This window comes from Empidonax traillii, unplaced genomic scaffold, assembly GCF_003031625.1.
Source record: "Empidonax traillii isolate 1590-97213 ecotype Southwest subspecies unplaced genomic scaffold, ASM303162v1 scaffold201:size1909950, whole genome shotgun sequence".
In the NCBI taxonomy this organism is placed as follows: domain Eukaryota; kingdom Metazoa; phylum Chordata; class Aves; order Passeriformes; family Tyrannidae; genus Empidonax; species Empidonax traillii.
In genome coordinates, this window is record NW_020955394.1 from 1,698,037 (window position 1) to 1,710,249 (window position 12,213).

Below are 12,213 nucleotides of genomic sequence, written 5' to 3' on the forward strand. Positions count from 1 at the left end.
TTTTACATTGGTAATGTATAACACGTAGGACACAGCTGCCAAAGCTGAGGGGTGAGGAGGTGGAGGGTTAAGCTGCTGTTAGGAGACAGTTGCTGCTGTACAACAGCTCTCCCTGTTGGGTGTCCAGAGCAGAAAGTCAGTGAAGCTGGAGGGGTAGAAGAGTACTTGGTGGGCTGTATAAAACCAAAGAACTTTTCTCATTAAAAAAACGTGGTACTTTGAAGGCAGAAATCAACTCCAAAAGAAGGCAAACACCTATTACATTATTATCACAAAACCTTACAAGCCAGAGATACAGACCACCTGCAGAAAAGCTGCTGCCCCTCTCAGTTCCTGTTTCATATTTTCAGCCCTACAGATGTTTTGCATACACTTGGGTATTTGAAAAAAATCTGGTGAATAGTCTGTGGAAGATGGACTGTCAGAGAGTGCTCAGCCTTCTGGTCAGTGTTTGCTTTTTCAAAGCACAGAGATCTTGCCCGTTGGGGGCGTGTAACAGACATCATCTCTCCTGAGTAAATCTCTCCTCTTGCAGACAAAGTCTAAAAGTTTCCAGAGCTTTGCCCAAATTTAAACATGCCAGGTGTCTCCTCTGAGCAGCCCTTAGTTCTCCAGCAAACACATTTTTGTTATCCGACCTCATGTTTCTGTGTAAACCCTCCAGAACCTGCTATCCCAGAATCTACATCTGATAACTGTGTTCAAGTGGTGACTGAGAAAATTGCCTTTGCAGCCCATTTTCTTGATAATTGCAAGAATAACCTGAGCTCTTCCAGACTATACTGACTGAAGTTTAAGCTGCCCGTTTCCAGTTTTTCTATCTACAATACAGAACAAAAATTAAGTAATAGATTTGAGCGATATTTTTGTTGCCTATGTTATTATTGTTATTGTTATTTTAAAGGCAATTCAGCAACAGAGCTCATCAGAAACTGAAGGAGAAGGTGGAAATACAGCAGATGCCAGCAGTGAGGAGGAAGGTGATCGGGTAGAGGAGGATGGAAAAGGAAAAAGAAAGAACGAAAAAGCCGGATCAAAACGGAAAAAATCCTACACTTCAAAGGTTATATCATTGTTATCATGGGTAACAATAGGTTATCTTCCTATTGTTACCCATGTAACAAATATGCATATAGTTGTACTACTGTCCACCTCATGGCAATTTGTTCTACTTCAGCACTTTGATTCCAGTACCGTAACAGTGGTGTTTCAATAGGCAAAATGCTCTTGCTTTTGTAGACAACCTTGGTGAGAGAGCAGTTGAAATACTCTGCCCTCTTCTAATGCCCACACTCTGAGGAGGTGAGAGTATGGGAAGGAGTTCAGAAGGGCTGGAAAGAAAATCTGTGCAAACATGGATTGATAGGTTTGGACATTGTAAATAGTTCTTTCTCCACAAAGAACAAAAAAAGCCTTAGGAGTGTGCCCTCTGGGAGTCATGAGTTCAGGTCTGGTTCCTGTCCAGGAGAACTCAAGCTTCCCTCTCCCATCTCCAGTGTGAGCGGCCCAGCTGCTGAAAGATCTGGTAGGGTCAGATGTGCTCAGCTGCTCCTCTTGTAGCTCATTGTACAGCTACAGGATATGGAATGGGAAGGAGGAGGAACTAATTCATTAAGCAGGGAGTAGGGTGCTCAATTTGTAGGTAAAAGACCTGCATTATAGTACCTGCCAGCCCAGGTGAGGTCCAAATAACAACGTAGATCAGGAAGCTGTGAGTGTGTGTCTGCCTCACAGTGGCTTGTGAAGGTGTTCACCTGAGCAGTGACACCTTTGGGTTCAGATAGACTTCTTACATGTCACCTGGGTGAAAGGGAGCAACATTATAGTTACTTCCTCTGGTTCTGTGTGTGCCTCCAGGTCTGTACTTTACTTAAAAAATTGTGGGAAGTGTGGCTGATGTTATTCTTTTCTGAAAGTGAGAACTAATTAAAATGAGAAGAATCAAGCAAACGATCTGATCCAGGCTCAGTCTGGGGGAGAGCGTGAATTTTTGTGGTTCATCCACTGAACAAAATGTATTAAGTAATTTCACCCCCTTTGTGTGTTTTACATTAGAAATTCAGGTCTGGTCTACCATCTTCTTTCCAGAAGACTCTGGGCAAACAGAGGATTAGGAAAATGGTGGCTTAATGCCACAATTTATCCTTTTGTACTGTAGAATTGCATAACATAAAGGGAGCAGAAAAGATGTATTGGCTCCACATGGCTTTAATGTTAATGTATTAAAGCTGACAGCACTAAAAAAAGTATGGAAAGCAGCTCTGCTAATGTTATTCTCATCTTACATCTCTGTGTTTAATCAAAACTTTTGTCAGGCTGGCACCATCTGTTTCATTAACTAACAAAACCTACAGGTGACCCAACACTAATACCCAGCTCCTATTACTGTGTCTGTCTTTCAGTCAATTGAGCTGCCAACCTGTGCTCAACACACACAATTTCTCCTTTTACTTTATTGATGGCAGTAACTCCAGCTACTTCACCTGAAAAATGCTTTTCACCCCCCTTATCTTCCCCAATATTCACCTTGAACAGGGAACTGCATGATCAGACAGCATTCCACGTACAGTTCAGAAGTGTCTTTGTATGACTGAAGGTAAATTTTAAATTTTAACGTTGTTGTTGATCATTTTAGAAATCCTCCAAGCAGTCACGGAAATCTCCTGGAGATGAAGATGATAAGGACTGCAAAGAGGAAGAAAATAAGAGCAGCTCTGATGCTGGGGATGCAGGCAATGACACAAGAAACACTTCTTCAGATTTGCAGAAAACCAGTGAAGGGGTAATCTTCTGTTAATGTCATTCACTTCCCATGCAGTTTGTTTCCAGGGGGCTTTGGAGCCAGGGTGACCTGTGCATACCATACACCATCTTCTTGGGTTGCATTTCAGTGCTCAGAATGTGTCTAGAACAGAAACATGGGCCTGGTCCTTGCCCTGGTACAAATTTTTCTCTAGAGATATGACTGAATGAGAAAAGGTACTATAAGCATTATTTTTGTTCCAACACTTGCACTGATGTCAGCTGAGAGGAGCTACTGAAAAACATGAGCTGGAATGATGCAAAATTGATGTGAGAGCAGAATCAGACTGTTTGCATAATGCATGTTGGCTCGCTAACAGGGGGAGCCTGCTTACCCTTTCCCACTTGTTTAAAATTTGTGCAGTCCCACTGTGTTCTTTGGAGTTCAGGAGGGTTCATGTGCACATTACAGGCTCTGCATACTGCAAGTTTCGGGGCAGATCGTGCCCTGGGCTCTGACCTTCCAAGGAGGGGATATGCAGTCTACTCCAGAGCAGCTTCATGCAATCTCCTTGTGTGTTTATATGTTATGTGTTCATATCAATATTGTTTTGCTGCGACCACAACAACAGACAGGAAGGCTGCTGAGCAGGGGAATTAGTATGGCAAGTGGGTAATCGTCAGCCACCTTTAACAACCCCCACTATTTCTGAGCTTTGAAGCAGCACAAGCCTCCCTGCTCCAGCACTCACAGCTCCGGCTCAGAACCAGTCCTTGTGCAGTTCCCATGCCAAGGCTCTGCCACAGGGCCAAGCAGCCAGGATGGGCTGTCACAGGAGCTGAGTGACATGAATCCCCAGGTGTGAGAGGAGGCCAGCCAGCACAGGCTCTCAGCTGACACTGCTGAGGTGCCTTAGCACCCAGCTGCGCGCTCAGCCTCAGCCCTTTCTCACACAGCACAGCCTCTGGGGAGCTGCTGTTGTCTCCCACTAAAAGACTCCTCCCAGAGCTTCCTTTCCCCACGTCTCTCTGCAGTGCAGTGTATGTGTTTTGTGGCTCTTTGCTTTATAAAGGCTATGATAGGTGGATCAGGGGATCAGGAGGATAATGTGCCCTGAGCCTGTCCCACTCCCTGTGAAGAAGCCACTGGCTTGAGCCAGAAAGTGGCACAAGGGGACACTGCCTGGCTGTGCCCTCCCAGCCCCTCACCCACAGGCTGTCAGAGGCTGGGGCTGGTGAGTGTGGTGAGCACATAGTGCACTGCAGCCCACGTTCTGTGAACCCTGACACTTCATGTCTCACTCATTTGAGTGAGAAAACTGTTGGTAACCTCTGTCTGAGGTTACAAGAGGTTCAGGAGGGCCTGCTGTGTTTCCCATATCTGTAGCAGTGACAGCAGTGAACTTCAGGCATGTTCTCCATGTAAGGACAAAATCCTTACTGAGTTAGGTCAGTCACAGACTAAGTGGCTAAAAAGTCACATAGGATGTTGGCTTTGTGGCTGGTGACATTCATATATCTCTTCCTTCCTTATGTGGCATGTTTGTAACCACTGGGAGGTCGAGTCCAGCATGCTAGAACATCGTGGTGTTCTCAGGGTTTTCAGCATTGCAGGTATTTTAGCCTCTGTGCTGAAATGTCATCAACAGTCTGTGTCCTTCCTGGCAGCACCAACCCACAGAAATCCTCACAGTCACCGTTGTCATACCCGTGTGGGGAAGGGCTCTGCTCTGACTTCTGCAACCCCAGCACTCAGCCTTGACCTCACTCGTGAACAATCAGTCTGTAACTAGGAGTAGGATGCTTTTAGCATTATGGGAAAGGGGGAGTTTTAGTAGTATGGATTAAAGAGACATGGGGACATGGTTTTAAGGGCAGCTTGAGATAAAAGCACTAAGTTGCAAAGAATTGACATCCTGATCCGTATATTCTACCTTGGGCATTTCTGCCGCAGAATCAGCATTTCACCCATGAACCTTCAGCATTTCACTGAGCTTTTGTCAATAGTGCAGTTCTCTTTCAGGACCAGGAGAGGACACTCCATCTCCTCTGCTCCTCAGAGCCAGACCAGGTGTCTTTTAGGAGGTATGCTTTTATAGGACACAAGGCACTCAGGGAAAGAGTAATCAGATTTATTTTTCCATTGGTGTTAAACAGCCAGTGTTAATCAGTGTGTCTGGACTGATGAGCTGGGGTACAGGGCCACATCCTGATGGACACCCAGACTAGGGCTCTGCTGCAGGGCATTGAGCTCCTCCAGCCCACCACACTTGGACTTCTCTTCTGTAGAAGAGAAGGTCAAAAGAGAGAAATGTGTCTGCAGAGTTGGCATATGGTCCTTTTTTTCACATACATGAATTCAGAAGAATGTCTGGTCTGCTAAAAGGCACCATCATAGATGAGATAATGGTCTCTTTAGAACCTTTTAGGTTATGAGAAGAGCACTGGATCAACAGCACACACCCTGAGGAAGATGGGCCTCCTCCCCAGCAGAGATGAGCACGGGAGCTGTGTGTGCACCCACTGCTCTGCTCTTCCCAAATCCAGTCACGCCAGGGACGTGTCTGTGGCCATGAGATGGCGCCAGGACCCTGCTGGAATGGGCAGCAGGGTGCAAACCTGCTCCCCCCAGGCGGGCGCTGGGGGCTGCCTGACACACTGGGATTCTGTTCAAAGCAAGTTGTAGACAAGCACCATGAAGGCAAAGAGACAACCAAGCAAGAGTTGGGGGCCCTGATCTCAAGGACAGGGGTGTTTCATTCCCCTGGTTTTGCCCCTGTGTCTGGCTGCTCAGAAGCTGCCTGCTTGTAGAGGCTGGGCCCCCTCTGAAGGGCAGGTGTGCAGAAGGCCCTGCCTGAAGTGCTCCCCCTGGGCTGTGACTGCCTTTGGCACCCGTGCTCTGCACCTCCCAGCCCTCAGACCGTGCAAGAATTGCCTCAAAGAGACAAGCAGCTTTTTTCTTAATAATACTACTAATAGTGAGGCAATAATTATCTTTTTTAGTGTCTGGACTGCAGGCTGAAGACACATCTCCCCTCCTCAGATCAGAGGGAATCTTGCCTTTTAATCACACTCTTACCCTCAGCATTATAGGGATCTTCTTGAAGGGCTAACGGCTGAAGTCAAATGATTGCAGGAGCATCTTCACCTATATTTTTTAATGAAATTTCTAACCTCCAGGTGGTAGAGGTAAGCTTGAAAGTGCGAAGCAATGGCTTCCTAAAGACTCAAACCCAGAGCAAATAAAAGTACTTTCAAAGCTATTATATTTTTTCCAGCCAATTTCAGACTGTTCAAGGGCTCAGCTTGTGGGTTTTTTCTCCCTTGGGTTGAAAAAGGTGCTTTCTTATCTCCATCCCTTAGTTTCTCAACTGTTCTTCAGTACTACAGGTATCCTCAAGAAAGAGACATTAGTTTCCTTGGTCCTTTCACTACCCGTTTCTCAAGCTCATTCCCTCGAGCTCTTTCCCTCACTGCTGTTCTTTGGCTGACTCCTTCCCTAGAAAGATGCAGAGCCTTAGCCTCAGGGGTTAATCATCAAATATTAATTAACTAATAGTATACTAGCTAAGGCAGCCCATCTCAGGGTTTGCTCAAGTCTTGAGTCACAGAATCTCCCCATGGCCATCCTTAGCTGTTAAATTGTTTTGGCTTTTTCAGGATACCACATAAACAGAATTTCAGGTGGAAAGCTATTCACGGCTCTGTGTTGTTTACTTTCTGTGATAAAATTGCTCATAAAAGAGTTAATTCGTGGCAGTAGATTTACATTCCACATTTCAATCTCTGGTGACTTGCGTCTTTGGTTCTTGGCTGGCATAACTCTGAATCTTTTTAACTGAACACCTAAGTTCCTTTTTACTTTTACTCTCTGGATGCCCATGCACTGATGTTTGAAAGCTGGCTGCGGCTCTGGCTTTATTAGAGAGTGTTTGAACGTCGGAGTCAGCACACAGGGCAGGCGGCAAGTTTTCCTTTTGGTATTCACTATTTTAGTTACAGTCCGGACAGCGTGTTGGTAAAGGAGGCATTCTCATGGCATACAGATGCATGTGGTTACCTGTCAGGAGGTGAATGATTTTACTGAGTCTTTGAGAAATAATAGATTTGTTGGAAATGAAATACATTTTTTGCTCCTGGTACAGCCTGAATATTAAAGTGGAGCAAAGGACTGCGATCCTTTTACTCACACTGACAATCATTACTGAGTCAGTGGATCTATTTGTGGAGGTGACTGCCAGCATGAATAAGGGGATCAAAATCTGGTCCAAAATTACTGCCATCTGATACTATTGCAATTGGGAGAACATATTTAAAACAGCCTGTGTCCAGGTTTTTTTGTTGTGATGTTCTTGTGGGGTAGCAACAATCCCGGTTATTGCTGTGAAGGACAAGTGTAATGGCCGAACTGGCCAGAGCAACACAGGTTCACCATGTCCTTCTGATGTGGTTTTGAGATGTTTGGTTCCTTCACTCTTCTCCTTACTTGTCAAAAATAACATGGTCAGGCTGCATAACAGGTTGGGGGGTGTTATCAGCATTGAAAGCATAGCATTTAGGGCCCCATTCAATGTAAAAGCATTTCTGTGGGTATTTTTCAAAGAAATGGAAACAGAGTATGTACTTCTATCTTTTTTTTTCTTTTCCTGCAATATGAGACCATTTAAAATCTACCACTCCAGAAAAGATAACATTTGTAAAAATGTGTCCAACTATAGCACAGTAAAATTTCCATGTAAAAATCAAATAGTGGCATAGTCTCTTGTGTAAAGAGTTATGTGGTCTGCTGCCTTCCAGTAGCTCAGGATAACAACACTGCTGGGTGAGGCCATGGGACATAACTCAGGAAAAACATAAATGTCTGAGTTCAAGTTGAGATTAAAGCAGCCAGTATAGATGAAATATTTGCAGCTCTTTGTAAACTGAATTTTGTAACCATTTTAACCTCAAACCAGCATGGATTAAGGATGATTCTACAGAGCAAGTAAATAATTATCCTTCTGCCCATCCAGTGAGAGTGTTTTGAAGTACAGGATGGCTGAATTAGTTGCCAGTCATTGCTGAGGAAGGAATTTTCAGTGCCAGAAAAAAAACCACGGCAATTTGTGGATTTTGTTTTACTCCCTGCCCTGTGTTCTCCATCCTGCCATTTTATTGATGACAGAAATTTCTCTCTCCACTCAGTCAGACCCCGTGCCGTTCCCTTTGTGTGCAGTAGCACTGGTCAGCACGGCACACGATGTACCGTAGCTCGGAGTTAAGCTGAGAGACTTGTTCAAACAAAGATGATGAGAGCTGATCTGCTTCTGAAGAGAAGTGAAACCATGGAGACCATGGAAACTGCTCAGCTCTGCCGCATCCTCGCTCAGCGGCTGCGGCAGAGCCGGCAGTGCTGCAGGGGAGGGGAAGGAGCGAGGGCTCAGCGCTGCCCTGGGGGCTCTGCATCTGGGGATGGGAGACCTGCTGACTTCTGGGGCACCTGCCAGTGTGCCTGGGAGACGAGATATGTGTTATGCTGGGAGATGGAACTGGAAACTGTGAAAGCTTCTGTAGGAGATGATTTGCATACCTGGCTCTTTGTCGTTCCTCCTGTGGCCCAACAGCCACATCTGTGAGACGGGGGGAGGGGAAGTATTCATATTCCCAGCACCCCGTGTTAGAGTGATGGCTACCCAATCTTCTGGCCTTAGCCCAGAGGGGAATTATTGATAATGAGTGCAAAGGTTTCATGCTGCAAAAGGATGGCATTCCGTACTGGATCTGAGAGTGGGGATGGACTGCTACACCACCCATCCTGCCTGTCAGTGCTGGGCAGCAGCTGTCATTGAGAACTTTAGCAGAAGGCAGGGGTTGATTGATAACTCATGTGTAGCTGTTTTAATGTGTGTCCACATCTGAAGGCAAAGAATCTGCAGTGAACCCTTCCAAGCCACATCTCTAAAGCACCTGTAAGTATGATCTCACTGACTATGAAACAGGAGAGAGGTTAGTGGAGTGCAGTGCACTGGATGAGCAGCACATGACTACACCTTCTGGGGGAGGCAGGGCTCAGCCAGTTCCTGTAAATCATCACTCCATGCCTGAGCAATTTATAATAACCCCTGATCGTGTGTCGTTAGTCAGGATATACCAAGACCTCCCACACGGAAAGGGCAGATTTCCATTACTTACTGTTTTCAAACAACTTGTAGGAGGGAAGGACTGGACTGAGCAAACATAGCCCTGTGCAGCAACCAGATCAGGATCCCAGAGTGCCAACATGGCACCTGAATGTTCTCATCATCTTAGACAAGAGAAGCAAGATAGACAAGTCTGCTATCACTGTGGCATCACACACAGCAGGTATGATGGGACAGAGCAGGAGAGAGCTTAGGCAGCAAACAGCTAATGCAGAGATGTTAAAATGCCTTATTTTCGTGTCCTCCTCGGAATCCTGTGCAAAATGAAAATTCCATCATCCCCCATGGATTTAACCTGTACTCCCACACACACACTTATCCCTTGATGATGATTTTTTTCCTTGGATGGTCACACCGAATACAGGATCGATCCCTTCATGCTGCTCATGTGTGGTGTTTCTTTCCATGCATCAGGGTGTGGGTGGACAAACATTCATGCTCTGAATTCTTTGCAAAGGAGAAGGGATGCCTTGGCCAGGGCTGGGTAGTGATGGCACACTGCATAGTGTCCTGTTGTTGGGTAAAGTAGTGTGTCCCAGTGCCAGCAGGTGATCTTTGCCATCTCTGTTCAATATGAGGAAGCCGAGACTTGTAGACACATGCCATGATCACACGAGGACATTCTGATCCTCATCCCATTAATGTCAGGGAAAGCAAGAGCTGACCTTGACTCAAACATGGAAGTGGGAGTTTCTTCCTTTTCTGTCGTCACCTTACAGTGAACTCAAGCCAAACTGTTTCCTTTTCAGAAGCAACATTTGGATCCCTTAGCGATCAAAACCATTTCTGTTTCCTCATGCTTGCAAAGTGTTCGTGTACTGGAACAAGAGGGTGTTCTCATGGCTGGACATCCAGCAGTGCAGCAGTACCTGAGCTGCTGCATGAAGTCCATCAGTGATTTAGGGCAATAGAAAAAACCAAAATTTGGTTGTGCCTGAAGGGTGCTACAAGATTCATAATGGAGTCGTTGGGGAAACAAAAACCCACCCACATACATCACTGGAGCTGCTCATTTGAGTAAAGCCCTAAAGGTTGACTTTTAAACTGTGTTCTTTAATATTGTGTAGTGGCATATTCAGTTGATGTAGTATAAGCAGTTTGCTCTAGAAAAAAATTTGTTGGAAGAGACCAGGTGGTTTCTTGCACCTGTGACTTTCAAGTGTGTGAATAAGATGTTAATTGTATCAAGTTTGTTGCAGCATGTTATTTCTTACATTAAATGTGTTTTTTTTTTCCTCTCTCTCTCTTTCAGACTTAACCAACGTAATGACTGCTGAATATTAAGGGAAAACGCAAGAAGGTTACATGTTTGGTTGTCTAATATTCTTGGATTTGATATGAGTCACCACATCTGTTCATTAGTACCATCAACAGCATCCCAGTTTGTATGCACATTATTCACATTCCTATCTGTTGTGTTTGCAGAAATGACATTTTTACCCTTTTTTCTAAGGGTTACTTTTTGATTTTCATATTATTTGGTTGCATGAAGTTGCCCTTTACCAGTGGCTGAGGTTTATGAAGATATCGCATACTTGAACATGTTTTACATTCCTTTTCTAGACAGAAAAGGCATAATTCCAAATTATATCGTTCTAAATCAGTGTTTTTTAAACATGACTAAATCTTAGAAATGAGTCCCCTCCATACAATGCTACAATATCTTCCACGTACAAACATAATTTTAAATTTCCCTATATCCATTCTTTCTTGATTTCTGATCAGTTTACAACATAAAAGAAAAATTCTTCTTTAGTTGAGGTCACCGCCAAGTTCAATAATGTAATAAAATACCTTTCCTTATTAGAAGTACCTAGCTAGTTATACTCTTAATACTTCTCCAAACCATGATGTAATGTACACTATCTGACTTAGTTCCTATATGTGGAGTTAGTGAAAGTCTTTTTGTGTTTCTTTAGATTAATACAAGGATTTTTTCCAATGCCAACACAATTTGAAATCATTCATTTGGATGCTTTCCATTTTTAAGCTTACTGTGATATAGAACCCTATGGGAAACCAAAACAAAACATCAATTTTAAATAACGAAAGGCTTAAAAAAGGATGCTGTCATTCTGGCTTTTTTTTCCTTTTGGAAATAGAACTAGACTAGTAAGTAAGCATTCCAAATCCATTACTCTGTGTACATTATTGTTGCTATTGTGATAATAGAGATTTTTATTTATTTTTATGCCAGCTTTTATTGTGAAACATATTTAGTCTGGTTTTATCAATCCTTGTTATGCTTGTCCTTGGAACATCTTTTGCGTATTCAAGGTTTGTAGTTGATGAGTTTACTGTAAAAAACTAAAAAAAAAAAAAAAAAACAAACACAAGAAAAAAACACAACAAAAAAACCACAAAACAAAAAGGAAACAAAAAAATGTATTGTTTTTACAGAATAAATTTATTGGAATGTGTATTGGGAGTAAGGTTTGAGGTTGTAAGCAACTAAGTTAGCGTCATATTTGGCTTCATACGTGTAATAATGTGAGGTATTAATGTAAGTCAAGTATTAAAGCAAAACATTCTGTTAACATGAGTTGACCATAATAGATACAAGTGCAGGTGAGATCTTTTATTTTTTCTGTACTTTGCCTTTTCTGGATAACGGGAGGTCATTAAATTCACCTTGAATGTATTCAAAGTTTCTTTAAAATCATCAGAAGTAACATCGGAGGTTTGAATACCTGTTTGTGAGCCAGGATGTCCTGTGACAGCCTGCCAGCTCTGGGTTTGTTTCCCTGGGAGGATGGACTGGGATGGAGCCATCCCAAAGTCTAGTGCACATGGAAGGAGCACACACCAGGGATGCTGGGTGCCTACAAGCCTTGCTTGAGATGTGCTGTGATTGTTTTGGACCTGTCCCTTTGGCTGGAGGTGTAAAACCTGTCAAGCCTCTCCTCTGAGCACTGCTGGGAACTGCATCACAGCCTTCAGCAGGAGACTGTCACAGCCTGGATTTCTCAGTGCTCTGAAGGTCCCCTCGTGCAGGGGACATATAGGCACATGAACTGATGCTTTCTTGTTACTGGTTAGGTTTTAAAAGAAAACTAAAATTCTTTCAGTCAAAACACACAGGAGTCAACATCCCAAAATAAAGTGTTTCCAGTTAAAATGTATCAGCTAATTTCATCTGTGAGAAAGGCACTAGGTGTACTGCTTTTAATATAAACACACACAGGAGGCTTAGAAATAGCCGGTAATTGCAAACAGAAATGTAAACTGCCTAAGCCAAGGTCACTGTGTTTGCTGCTGCTTGTTTATGACCCAGCAGCAGTAGCAAAAGTAG

The 12,213-nt window shown here is 43.8% G+C and overlaps 1 protein-coding gene across 1 annotated transcript in view; it reads left to right on the plus strand.

Moving 5' to 3' along the window:
* Positions 1-11,562, plus strand: part of HDGFL3 (HDGF like 3) — a 38,480-nt gene extending 26,918 nt beyond the window's left edge. The window contains exons 4-6 of the mRNA XM_027887053.1: positions 905-1,063; positions 2,636-2,782; positions 10,174-11,562. Coding sequence (XP_027742854.1) covers positions 905-1,063; positions 2,636-2,782; positions 10,174-10,179 — 312 coding nt within the window. The 3' untranslated portion in view covers positions 10,180-11,562. The remainder of the gene's footprint in view (positions 1-904; positions 1,064-2,635; positions 2,783-10,173) is intronic.
* The last annotated feature ends 651 nt before the right edge of the window (positions 11,563-12,213 follow it).